The sequence below is a fragment of the Balaenoptera borealis genome (assembly GCF_965194805.1).
Source record: "Balaenoptera borealis genome assembly, chromosome: 5".
Lineage (NCBI taxonomy): Eukaryota > Metazoa > Chordata > Mammalia > Artiodactyla > Balaenopteridae > Balaenoptera > Balaenoptera borealis.
The window spans coordinates 68,789,554-68,803,382 of record NC_138862.1 but is presented as its reverse complement, the minus strand read 5'-3'; the positions used below and the strand labels follow the sequence as shown (position 1 = coordinate 68,803,382).

The 13,829-nt window shown below is 50.9% G+C and overlaps 1 protein-coding gene across 1 annotated transcript in view; it reads right to left on the bottom strand.

The window, feature by feature from the left end:
* The window catches only part of PDIA5 (protein disulfide isomerase family A member 5), a 91,340-nt gene that overhangs the window by 41,803 nt on the left and 35,708 nt on the right, over positions 1–13,829 (bottom strand). The window contains exons 6-8 of the mRNA XM_082393053.1: positions 11,351–11,443; positions 8,311–8,371; positions 3,358–3,425 (exon numbers count right to left, since the gene is read on the bottom strand). Of these exons, the coding sequence (XP_082249179.1) occupies positions 3,358–3,425; positions 8,311–8,371; positions 11,351–11,443 (222 nt within the window). The remainder of the gene's footprint in view (positions 1–3,357; positions 3,426–8,310; positions 8,372–11,350; positions 11,444–13,829) is intronic.

Genomic DNA, 13,829 nt, shown 5'->3' with positions numbered 1-13,829 from the left:
ATAGGAGACAAGGAGAGTACAGTGCCAGGCCCTTGTTCCAATGTGTTAATAAGAAAGAAAGGAGGGTGGAAAGCAGACCCTTGGGAGCACCCCGTTCGGTGAGTGGAAGGAACAGTAAGCACAGAGCAGTGAGACCTGGGTGGAGGTGTCAGTCATCTGTATCTGTGAAGTGTCTGCAGGTTGTAGAGGTGTCTCCACACACCAGCCCATTCGCTCTTCCAACAGCCCAGTGAGGTGGGCAGGGTTGGTGTTACCATCCTCATTTTAAGGATGGGGGAAGTGGAGGCTCCAAGGCAACTTGCCCAAGATCTCCCAGTCGTTTAGTAACAGCCAGCACCACAGTCTGATCTGCACAAATCTGTCACCGAGACCGACACATTTCACCGTTTACACCCAGATGGCCCATCATGGCCCAGGTTAACAAAAGACTCAGTGTCAATGTCAATAACTGGCAAGGCTGGGAAGAGGAGACAGACAAGGATGGGCTCTGCTCTGAGACAGGGGAGCAGCTGCTGATGAGGATGTCAATTAGTAGGAGTAGATGGGACAGATGCCGATGACTCACCAGACATCAGTGACAGCAAAAAAGAGGCAGATCTGAGTCTGGAAAATGGCAAAGGCTGTGCATCCCTGACCCAGCCTCGCTTCCAACTTAATGACATCATTAGGTTGGACACCTCCCAAGAAATCTGTAGAGGAGGAAGGTTTCTAACCCCTGCCACAGACACGGCCAGCCAAAAAGGGCCCAAAGATGACAGAGATGAAGAGGAAACAGGAGGTGCTAACCCAGCTGGATTTCAGCAGTGCGGTGGGGGGCAAGCTTTTGATTTCAGGGGACCAGCAGCCCATCTCTGCCCCATGTGCAAGGACAAAAAGGAATCCACACCTCTGGCTGCCCCGTTCCTGGGAAGCTGCGGCTGTACCATGAGCCCTGGCCTCTAGAGGCCTCCTGAAGTAGGTGATGTCCCCGGTGGCTCGGACCCTTCCTCCTTTATGGAGCTGGGAAAGGGTGAGAACTTTTCAAAAGGTGCTTTCCTAAGAAACTAAGGGGAAAGCAGAACAAAACAAACCCCAAGTAAGAAAATACAGAAGCAAAGTAATGGATGAGTTCACATAACACAGAGGTAACTAACACCTGGCCAAAGCTGGGCTTGATTGGCCAGCCTCACTGAGTACCTGAACGATCCCACTGACTTTTCTATAACATTGTCTAGGGAACTGGGAGGGTCACCTTTTTCTATTTCTTGACCTGGGCCCAAGCAGGAGAAGCAGGCACTGGCTTTTTTTGGTTTTTTTTTTTCCATTTTTGGAAGCAGGTACCCTTAACAAGTAATCTTCAGGGCTAACCTTGCAAGTGAGCCTAGTGTGAACCCAGGGCCAGAAAAGAACCCAGGGCCCCTGTCCCACAAACGTCCTTCCCACTTTGCCTCCGTCCTTAGGAACTGATGCTCTGAATTCCTTTCAAAAAGGAGAATATCGCTTTTAATGTAAATATAGAGCTTAAAATAAAATGTACCCAGTAAGCCACATGCTCATTCATTCATTCATCAGCATGTGTTGGGCACCTATTCTGAGCTTGGCCTGCGCTCTGTGCTGAAGAAATGCTCAAGAGCTCACATCTCAGTGAGAAAACCTAATTATAATTAGTTATCAACTGGTGGACAAAGTGATCCAGAACAAAAGCAAAGATGAGCAGACATGACCATGCAAGGCAGGGACAGGCTCTGGGGGAGCACAGGAGGGGACTGGAGGAATGCTGAGTTTGGCAGGTAGAGGCAGCATTGGCTGAGAATCTTCCAGAAAGTGCAGGAGACTGGCTGGCACCAAGACCTCACCTGCTCTGACGGAGCTGGCCAGCTAATTTGTGATCTGATTGGGGCTGGAGTTCTTTACCCTCCACTGCACCACAGAGTTAGGAGGGAGCTGAACGGTTGTCTTAAGTGTATGCGGGTGCAGCAGAAAGAACTCTGTGGGTAATTAAGTCTCTTCTCCAGGCGAAATAATCTTAAAATATGGTATCTATTGAGGCCCCAAAATGTGAAGTGAAACTTCCCCAGAGTGGTATATGTGTGCCCCAGGGCCAAACGTCTCCAGGCAAGTTGCTAAAAGTTTATTAGTGAGAAACAAGCAGGACGTTGGTGTCTCCCCAGAAATGAGGTCAAAAGAGAAAGCAGCTGGTTCTTTGCAACCCAATCCTGGGGCCAGCTAGCAGCGCTGTCACCATGCTCAGGGGCTGCCAATTAAACTTTTTTTTAATTGACTCTGAACTAATCAGCAACTTAATTTGATCCATAAAGATCATGATGCAGTTTTAAGATCTCAGGACTCCCTTGGTGGGACTCTGGCCCGCCCCACTGAGATGGCACCTGATGACCTTTCATGAAAGGAATATGGATTTTGCCATGCTCTCAGAGGAGCTAGCAGTTATTTTTCTGTTGCCACCAAAACGAAAAAAAATGAACAAACACCCAAAACTAACGGAACAAAAACCCCCAAACCTCTGTGGCTCGGGGTAAGTGCAAAAATGGACAGACCTATGGCACAGAAGAGACAAGCCTGGCAAAGCGAAGGACACACAGAGACGACCAGGCCCATCAGTCACTGATGCTCAGCCCTGGGTGAGGTCTGACCGCCCCGGCCTCCCCTCCTCCCTCACTGACCATCCTGGTTGCTCCTACTTCTCTGAAGGCCCGTTTCCTCAGTGGCTCCCCTTCCCCTCCTGTCTCCTAAAGGTGGGCATCCCTGAGACAACCCTGTCTCCTGTCCGCTCCCCGGCACACTCTCCTTCTGAGAACCCGTGGGCTCAGGTTTCCAGCTCCCCACCGCCTCTCCCCGCTGTGGTTCCAACGTTCTTTCTGCCCCACGGGAACCACAGAGCCCTGCAAGCCTGGGCAGGAGGCTGCCTCGTGGACCCTCTTGTGCTTCGGGCCCACCCTTGGTGTCACCGTGCCCCCCTGTCTTTGCCACTGGGCCCCCGGCATCGGGAGAGCCTCGGCCTGCTTTGGAGCCCAGCCCCCATCATTCTAGACCCCTGACGGTCTGCTGTCGGCCCCTGGCCTCTCGGCGACACCGAACGTGCTTCGCTGGTTTCCTGGCTATTTCATTACTGGTCTTTGACGGGCGCCAAATTCTCCTGGTCCCAGCAATTCTGGAGAGTTCTCAGCATCCACTGAGGACAGGTCTTTGAACCACACGCCTGGGGCAGCAGGGGCAGCAGTAATAGAGTAAGTCCTTCTCGTGATTTCAAAACCTGCCCTCTCCCCTCACCCTGCACCCGTCCTCCGCCATCTCCCAGGGAGAGAGGGAGAAGTAGGGAGCTGGCAGGCAGCCCCGCCTGGCCCATGGCACCTCACTTACGAACTGGCCCCGCAGCTGGGTCGCAGCCTTCTGGAAATGCGGCATTATCCTCTTGCACACGCTGCACCCTAGTCACCGGCAGGAGAAAAACCAAACGGTTACAACTGGCCCCATGCTCCGCCCTCTCTCCCCTCAGGCCAGCCTCCACCAACAAGCATTTATCCCACCTCCAGAAGCCAGGACTGCCCCAGGCTCTGGGAGCACATGGGGACAAAGGCAGAGGCCCCAGCCCCGCAAGAGCTGACAAACTCGATGGCATGAACAGGACCCAGCCCAGCAGTCACTCAATAAATGCGGGACTGACAGGCAAATGTGACGCAGCTGGGGGAGGGCAAAGCACTGAATAATTTAGAGCTGAGGATGAGCTCAACGGGGATTCAGGGAGCCACAGCAGGTGCCAGGAAAGCACCCCCTTCGTGCGCAACTAAAAGCCTCCCCTCGCTGCCCAGCCGGGGGCTGCAGATGAACCTGAATCAAATGCTATTAGGAGGAAAAATGTGCAACCATACATACAATGGCTTTGGGGATTTTCTGCCTCTTTTCCTTCATTAACAGTGAATCACACCATGGCTAGAGGCAGCCGAGCGCTGGCCAGGATCAGACACTCAAGTTCTCATCTTCCCTCGACCTGCTGGATGGCCCCGACAGGTCACCTCTTTGGGCTGCTGCCCCTTTCGGCAAATGAGGGGTGTTGGACCAGATAGCCTCAGGCCCCTTCCAGCACTGACACTGGGGAACTCTGTGATGTCTTTGACTCAACCCTCTCTGGTCCACCACGGTCACACTCCTCTCCTGGGTGGTGAAACCCCCAAATGTGGGGGGCTCAGGGCCAAGACAGCCAGGCCCCAAACACCCACTACCACTTCAGAGAGACTCTGATTTAAACCCACCCCTTCCCTTCAACCAGAACAAGCCACACATAGGCACTGACCCCACAGGACACGAGCCCCAGTTTCCTCAGACAGGAGGAATTCTGACACACAAGGCTGTTACTCTTTCTGACAGCCGCTCTGCCGCAAAACAGGCTCTGAGATGCTTCTGAAGGCCACAGATACCAAAGCTGCCTGGAACCCACGTCAGTCTGGATGTCATCTCGACAGGGCACAGTGGGGACAGGGCCACGCAGCGGCAGACTGACAAGCTCTAGTCCACGTTTAGCTAATGCCTTGGCAGGCTGTGGGCAGACTAACGCAGGTAGAGAGCTGCTCTCAGCCACTGGGCCAGATATAGATACTGTAGAACCGTGAGTAGGTCAAAACTCCCCGGAGACCACCTGAACCTCCCCAGCACCAAGTCTACTAGACAAGATGCAATGCAGGATATTTTGACATAAAACTCTCAAAATACCCACAGCCCCCTCCTTGTCGTTCCTGCCTGGCAAACAGATGGACACACACACACACATCAGCGCGTTACGCCTGGGCTTAAGTACATGCCGTTAGTTCAGGCTCAGACTCAAGGAGACACAGGAGCTGCTGTGAGGTCAGCCTGCAGCGCAATCCCATCGCATCTGCCCTCAGAAGACAAGAGGCACCTCTCCCCAGCAGCTGCCACCACAGCATGGTCCCCACAAGCACTGGAAGGGAGGAATGTGACACTTGTCAGGGGGCCTTGTTCCCTCTGTGGGGATTCGGAGAGGAGAATGGAAACAGAGACAGCAATGCCAACTCCCCGGGGTGCCCAAGCTCCACCAGGTGGATGCCACGTGGTAGGGATGGGAGGCCGCACGGCAGAGGCAGAGGCGGGAGCTCAGCTCTGGGGAGAATGAGACCCAGGTGTGCATCACCCCTTGACCACTGCTGCCTGTGTGACCCCCGGGCTAGCAATGTAAGTGGTCTGAGCCTCAGCCTCCCCATCTGTAAGGTGGAGACAACACCTGCCCTGCAGGCTGAGGGCAGAGCCAACACCTGGGAGGGCGGGCAGAACTAAGCACCAGCAGGGGGTCTCTACCAGCACAAGGCCTGAGAGCCTGCCTCCCCGTCCATGGTGGGGTGACACTTCCACCGGGAATGGGGATGTCACTCCACTCCCCAGGAGAGAGGATGAAGGGGGCACACATGAAGCCCTTCACCCCCCCCACTTCAGTCAGTGACTTGATGAGATGGAGGAAGTGGGACACCCACTGGGTCACATTCAGGAGTTTACTGCCTGTCCTCACAAGTGTGGCCTCTCCCCCCCAGCTCGGCCGGTCTATAGCCTGCAACAACATTATCCCCCGTGACTCCTAAACAAGTGTCAGTCAGTCAGCTGTCCCCATGGGTGGAGTACTGGGTGAAGAAGTTATTGAGGGGAAGAAGAGATGGAAGAGTAACAGGAAGCTCTGGGCCAAGCCAGTTGCCACTTGAGCTTTACGAAAAATAGAGCTCGTACTGTGATCCCTATTGGAGTTTATCTTTCAACTGATTTACTTGGGAGGAAGGGGAAGAGAGAAGACTAATTATCACTCTCAAACCCCAAAAGTTAGAGCACCAGCCCTTTTATTTTCTCATTAATTCAGTCAACAAACATTCACTGAATAATCAGTAGGTCCTCGGGACCCAGATTTGTCACAACTAAAGGCTTCCACTGCCTTTAGGTTCCTTCATCCCAATCTTTGATCATTTAGGATCAAAGAATCCTAAAGGACTTCCCAATTAGGGAATTGGTGTTTCCCAGGAATAAACTGAATTATGAGGCCATGACTGCTTGGTTGGACTAGTAAAATAAAAGCACAAGCTTGTTTCATTAAAAACAGCAGCAACAACACAATCTGGGGATACCTGGGACCCAGGAGGCCAGCCAATCTGATCCCTCACAAGTATAAACTTAACAGCTCCGAGTTTTCTCCCTCCCTCTCCACTACTCATTGTTCTATGACACCTACAAGGAACCTAGCTTCTTCTGTCCCAGCTTTCTATTCTACAAAGATAATAAGCCTGCTCGCAGCTCTGCCTGCTGTGATGAGGAGGATGGTCACCCTTCCAGACAGCCTGGGGAGTCGGGGTGAGGCAGGGGGAATGGCACACACACTTTGGTGCACACTGCTAGTGAACCTCTCTCTGTGATTACCTACTGTCATTACGCTGAAACCTGCATGGTTATACCATGACCCTGCCTTGTGACACGTACTGTATACTGACATCTCTGTTTTAGTCTCGTTTAACCAATGTGCTGAGACCTGAAGGGTTCTAAGATAAATGAAGGGAGGCCCGTCCTTAAGGGACTACGCAGGCAGGATAATTCCTGAAGCAATTCACAGCTGGGCAGGTAGTAAGATCCCTCCAAGGAGAAAAAAAAAGGGGTGAAACCAACAAGTGAATATTAATAGAGAGACTGACCCGGGGTTAAAGAGCAGACCGCCTGGGCAGAGCCGGCTCTAATAGGAAGTGGGACTCCAGGGCCTCTTTCCATGGGCAGGCACACCCCTGGGGCAGGGAGGGGTGGGGGGAGGCTGGGTGGGGGTCACCCAGCAATCAACATGGGCTGGGGAGAGGCTGTTGTCATAGTGAACAAGCCACAGGCCCAAGTCAGGCAGAACCCACAGAAGGGCATCCAGCCCTGGGGAGGCATGGTCAGCAGGGTTGAGATGGGAGGAACCTGTGCTGGGAGAACTTCTCAGGAAGGGGGATTGGAGGCAGGCTTTTAAGAGGAAACAGAACCCTGTGCCACAGCCTGTGGTACCCACTCGAGCCACAGACATGCCTGGGCACACCCACCTCCCATCACACACAACCCCCCTCGCTCCGGCCTTTAGTCCTTTGGCTTCCTGAAGGCACATGTAGCTCACAGAGATACAGCTCTGAGGCCACACACGGGCTCTAATCCGAGGTTTTTCAATCCATGGTGGGGGGGGGGGACCAGTTAGACTTCAGAGGTGGCCCAGATGGGGGAATATCTGTGGCTTTGAGGACATACTGTCAACTACTCTACTCCACAGTTGTAGCTTGAAAGCAGCCACAGACAACATGCAAATGAACAGAGGTGGCTGTGTTCCAACAAAAATTAATTTACAAAAAAGGCAGCCAGCCCACAGGCCATGATTTGCTGACCGTTTGTTAGAGGGTTACGAAGTAGTAGGAAAAACCAATTAATGTTTAAATAAAACAATGAAAAAGAAAGTATCAACGTGCTCTACATCCGGTGGAGTCGATGGCAAGTAGTAAGGGTTAAGTATGGTTTAGTGAAACTTTTCAGCTTACTTATATACACTTTATATAGCTATAGTACTGGGCTGCAATGTAAAATATGTTTAATACTACAAATACAGTCCAAAAGTTTGAAAGCCACTGCACTGATCCAACCCCTTCCTTCCCTTACAGAAATGGGAACTGAGGCACAGAGTGGTGAAGGACTTGACCAAGGTCGCCCAGCCTGCTGCTGGCACAGCTGGAATTAGAACCCAGGTCTTCTGGTCGTCATCTCAATGATCCTTCTGCTGTTCCCACGACCTCTTGCCTCATATAGAGACCAAACCCCAAGAGTGGGCCCCTTTCTCCCTGGTCCTGATCCCTCGGCCCTCCCAGGTGGCTCTGCAGGAGCCATAGCTGGACGTGCAGCCGCCCCGAGGCTGGCCAGGCTCCGGGCGGTCAGCAGCAGCAGCCAAGGAGAGCGAGCCAGGGCCGAGGTACGGCTCCACCAGGCACACGGCTGCCAGCAAAGGGCTACAGGCCCGCAGGAGGCAGAGGGCGGGGAAGGCGGAGGGACCTGGAGCAGAGACCCATGTTGCTGCTGGGGGAAGAGGGCAGAAGGATGCGGAAGCTAGTGAGAGGAAAACCGATGTGGACCGCAGGAGAGGCGGAGCCAGACGAAAAGGCAAAGACAAAGGAAAAGAGGTGCAGGCGGAGACGGTGTGAGCACCGTGACCGGGCGTTCTAAGTGGAGGCCCGGGGCTAGTTCCCAGTCCCCCTCGCGCCCCCAGCGGCCCCACCCAGAGTCTGAATGTCTGACTTGAACCCAAAGGAGAAAGTCACTCACAGGAAGCATAAAACATCATCAAGATCGGCTTCTCTTCCTTCTTCAGGAGCCGTCGGAAGTCCTGAGGCACAGAGAACACTGCAGGTTACAGACAACGCAGGAACGGAGACGACATTCCGGGGAACCACGGTGGCGGGAGGAGTGTGGCGGGGGTTTGGAAATCCCATGGTCTGACTTGGGGGCTGGAGGTGCAGTGCAGAGTCCTGGCACGTCAGGGGCCGAAAGACCCTCACGAGACCATCTATTCTAGCCACCTCACATGTTACAGATGGGGAAACTGAGCGCCCGAGGGGACAAATGGCTTTCCAAAGGCCACCTGGTGGGATGAAGTAGTGGGAACCAGGTTACCAGCGTTACTTTCAGCCCCCACTGAACAATGAAGACTGCAAGGAGATAACTGGGTCCCGTGAGGCTGTCTCTTCTTATTCGATCTGTGAAGTGGCTCTGTTGTGGTGGTGCTTGCTTTCATGGAGGCCCAACTTGGCCAGGCGCGGATCTGCTCATCACATAACATGGGGTTAACCCACCGCTATGAATCTCCCCCAGCCCAGCCCTACAGCCACCATCCAGGGCCCGAGGAGACCATGGTGCACACAGGAGCGTAAGGATGAGATGCGCCCCCATCCCCGGGAGGCTACAAGCTAAATGGATTTCTGTTTGTAAAACCTTTAGAACAGCGCCTGGCTCGTTATCAGACAATATATAACCATTTGTTAAATGAATATAATAAAGGTAAAAAGACAAATGGTCACAACAGTGCTAATGGAGATACTTCAGTGTAAAGCAGGGTAGGAGACTTTTCTTCCAACCAGAGTCAATGATGTTTGGGAAAAAGCAAATCTGTCAAGGACTGCGGAGTAGCACCATGACAGAGCATATTTTGATTAAAATAAGCTCCTCTAACCAGTTTCCATGGAAGAAAATTAGAGGTTTTTCTCTCTTGAATAATAAGGAAAATAAGAGGAAATTTCAAAATGCAGCTTTCTGGCAGCAACAAGGCATTAGGTAGATAGATGATGGTACATCCCGCACAATGGAATACGACTGCATCATTAAAAATGATGAAGAGGAACATTTCATGTCACAATAAGATGTGCATGTTACATTAAGTAAGGGTGAAAAGCAAGTTACAAAACAGCATACAAAATGTGATGACACTTTTGTGAGTAACGATATTTATGTGTGCATTAAGCAGAAAGCCTGGAAGGCTACAGAAAATACTGGCAGTGGGTATCTCTCCATGGGGAGGGATGGGATGATTTATTTTTTTCTTTTATGCTTAATTTTAAGCTTAATTTTCTAAATTTTCAACAATGAACATATAGCACTTATAATTTTTCAGTTAGATTAAAAAGATTACAAATATTTTGTGGGAATTTAAAACATTGCATAACAAATTCTGAAAATGTTTACTCTTATTTACATAACTAGCGGGTTAAGGCACTCATTTTAAGACAGAATTAGTAACGAAGATCTTTGACCCTGACTAGGGGTGGAGGATGCTTTGAAAATGATCTTCTGGAATCCCTGGAGCTAAAACCGGTAAAAGATCTGAGAAGAAAAGGTTTTTCTGAGCCTGTAGCAATTTGGTTTCATACCCTGAACAGTAACAATATCACATTACATTCATAGATGCTTAATTACCTTCAAATTAAGTGTGGAACTCTAAGCTTACAAATAGAAATCGGCAATTCAAACTTGAATTTGGAACTTGTTATTTTACGTGGGGATTCTATTAGCAGAAAAGCAGCAGCACACAGTATAACAAGAGGACTGCCTACAGGTGTGGAAAAATATTTCTGTTTAATATTTCTAGTTACAGAAGAGCAATTTCAGGAGTTTCAGGACATGAACATTTTGGGGGAGGCGGCAGGCAATCACTTTCCAGAGAGGCTGAAAACACGTATTATCACAAAATCTACCCGGGAGAAACCATCAGTTTAGGCTGTTTGTCTTTTCTTGGCTATAGGCACAGGTGCCACCACCTCCTGACACCTGCCCCTCCTCCTTTCCCCCAACATGCCTATTAAAAAGGCTTCATCTTCAAGCTAAGGACACTGGCACTTTCTATCCCAGAAACGCTGATGCCCATCCCCTAAATCGAATCACCCCTCAGTTGAAAGGCCCACTTGGTTAGCCCACGATGATCACACATGATCTCTCCTGCAGAAAGTATAAATGGCGTCATTTTCTTCTGAGCTAACAAGCATCAAGAGTCAATAATTTTAAATGAAAAGGGGAGGCAGAGGAAGATAAAAGGCACATTTTATGTTATCAAGGGAAAAACGAACATTCTCCTTCCATCTACAAAAAAGCACTGCTTGTCTCACAGGCCATTTGAAATATGACAAAGAAGTTCTTGCCCATCCTAACGTAAAGGCACAGCCAAGCAAGTAAGGCACACATGTGTGCATGATACAAACACAGGTACACATGGATAAAGAGGCACATGCAGGCCAGGTGGGGCAGGCTTTGAAAGGAGGAGGGTCAGGGTTGCAAGGAGACTGTACATCAGAACCACCCTTCTGACTCCAGCCCCCCACACCAGCCAAATCCAGAAACTGAAGTAAATAACTTGTTCAAAGTTAACACAGTGACCCAGAATTGTGAAGACCTGACCCAAGTCTCTGGCAATCCAACCCAAACCCCACAGACTATTCTCAAAACAAAAAACAAAAACAAACAAAAAAACAAAACCCACTTTAAAATAAAACCCAAAAAACACAAAGGCAGTCCCAACAACCGAATAACCTAATGAGGAGAAAACATTTAAACAATATTCCTATAAGGAAAATCTAAACACGTTAAAATACATTATATAAGGCAGCGAAGAACAGGCGAAGGGTTCAGGCAGTCAGCCTGTAATCTCCTGTTGGTTCCATCACAGAGCTGGGAAGGGGAACCAAATGTTAGGGCTGGCCCAGCTCCCTTCGAGGTCCCAAAATACTCCCACTTCTCAGTTCCTTGGGCATCTCTCCTGGGAGACCCTGGTTAGGGGGGAAGCTTTCAGAGCCCATCAGAACTGATATGGAAAAATTACCTTTTCATTGTCAATGTGGACAACATCTTTGGCTCCAGGATCTTCTTCCCACAGTGGGGGCCCTTTTGGATCCTTCAGAAACGCCACTACGGACTGACGAAAACAGAGAAGGGAAAACTTGTTTTAGCCAGGAAAAGAGGGAGGTGGGGGAATCAGGAACCTGTCCTATTCCCTACCTGGAGACCCAAGTGCCTGGAACGGGACGCATGTGCCCTATGGGCAAACGACTGGGGGTGCGCCATACCATCAACCACTGACGGCTTCCTAAGGGCCCTAAAAATGCACCCCACCAGGATTTTTCAGCCACAGGACACCTAACTCTGGTCCACTGACACCTACGATGCTTCTTCATGGACAAGAGAGGAAATTTGAGACAATTAGTCGGCTTATTCAAAACAAAGTCACGTGCTTCTAATAAATCTCACCTCCTCCAGAAAGTCTCCCTGATCAATTTGAATAAAGGTCTTCAATCCTGTGCAAAGATACTTACACATCAGGCAGCCACTAAAACTGTCAATCGCATAAGCAAGTAATCACAGCTGCTTGTAACCGGCTTGGTATTTCATGATCTAAACTGGTTTGGGAGTGTGTTAGATCCTGATCATCCTCTGTGAGGCTCAGGTGGGAAGCCCCCAGGGCAGGGTGCTCATCACTGTGGCCCCCCCGGTTGCTGGATTTCTCTCCTTAAAGACCCCCTTCGACACGGACCAAGACCCTCAGGATAAAGGGCTTACTTAGCCTTTGACATGTGGACAAGTGAGCAAATTCAAATCTCTGCTCCCCTCCGGCAGGACACACATGGAACAGGAACAGGGGGCACATCGCTTTGCTCCCCTCCCCACTTGCCACAGTTCACTGATCCAGGACAGAAGCTGCATTCCCTTCCCTCTCAGACAGTCATGTGGGAAATGCTGCTCAAAGCCTGCGAGAGCCAGAAACGGGTAACAGAAACCAGCCAGGCCTCCGTCCCTCCAGCCCTGGAAGGGAGCTGCTGGCCGTCCAAGTCAACAGATGAGCCCTCAGTGTCCCCCAGTTTGATGCAAGATTCTGTTACTCCTGCCGACTTTGACCAAGCTCCAGTGAGCAGATGAGGAACTGGGTGCGCTGGGGTGGAGGAGGGAGGGAGGTCTGCGGTGAGAAAGGAAACACCCCCCTAGTGAGCCTGTGCATCCAGCCCACCCACCGGTCACACACAGAGGACCTGGGAGGCTTGTTATTTCTGGAAATTCCTATTTGGAAAGAGCACTACGGGAGAGTGGGAGACAGCCAGGACTTCGCAGAATTTCATTCAGGTAATGCTCTCTGTCTGTCCAAACAGAGCTGTGAAATGCCTGCTGGCAAGAGAAGTGGGCCATTTCCACCACGCAAAGGCAGATCGGCCTTCTCTCAGTCCCTAGTGAGAGCTTCACCATGACGATACCAGCCAAAGTGGAAGCAGCAGGGCCGCCCCGAAACCCATACTCACTCACAGCCACGAGCCACGTGAGAAAGATGCTTACAGGTGCCCACCCGCCTGCTGTTCCAGAAGATCCAGTGCCGGTGCTCTCAATTTGGGGTACACAGTGGACTTTAGGAGTCTGTGAAGCCCCAGACTCACAGGAAAACACTTCCTTCAATGTATGCATGCACACTGTTTCTAGGGAGAAGGTCCATGGCTTTCAGGAGATTCTCAGTGGGATTAGGAACCCAAAATAGGCAGGACCTACTGCTCTGGGAGGCTCCTTGTCCCATCCCAGCATGAGCTAGTAAGTTAAAGGGCTAGCACCACCACGCCTGCCTCAGCATCAAGGAAAAAAGACGAATGTGGATGGAAAAAGGAAAAATATTCACTTCTTTTGATGTAGTAATTGAAACATTCATACTACCAATCTTTTGCTTTTCAGGTGATTATTCTTCTTTAATTGAAGTTGAATAATTCCATCCACAGGTTCTTAGTCTCCAAATCAGTCTAACCGACAAGATCTTGGGTAGAAAGGTCTGCAGGGAGGAGCACCTGGAACACTGCCATCAGCTGTCCTATTCTGGGCGCTCTGAATCCCAGGGAAATTGCCCAACACCCTGCACCTTGGTCTGCATGGCTGGGAAACCACACCCACGGCCACAGGCCTTCGGAGAAGGTCACCCGAGGGCCCCCTGAATTTCGCCTTCCAGGCACCTCTGGTCCTCACCACTCATATACAGTAAGGATTTTGCTGGACAGTCGGCGGACAAGCAAAAGGCCGCTTCTACAGGAAGGCCCCCTCTTTGAGTTCCCCACTCTTTACACTCTCATTTATCTGGCCTCTGGACTCTAGGGACCCCGGCCTAGTCCCTGTGACCTGGCCCCCGCAGAACCGTACAGGGTGACAGCAACAACAGCCAGACCATGAGCCTGAGCCTGTGCACCCACCCTGCTGGGGGGCTCCTTCATCCTTCTGGAGTTAGAGGCTCAGGAGAAACCCTGAAAGGAAAACTGATCCGTGACCAAGGAGGGCTTTGT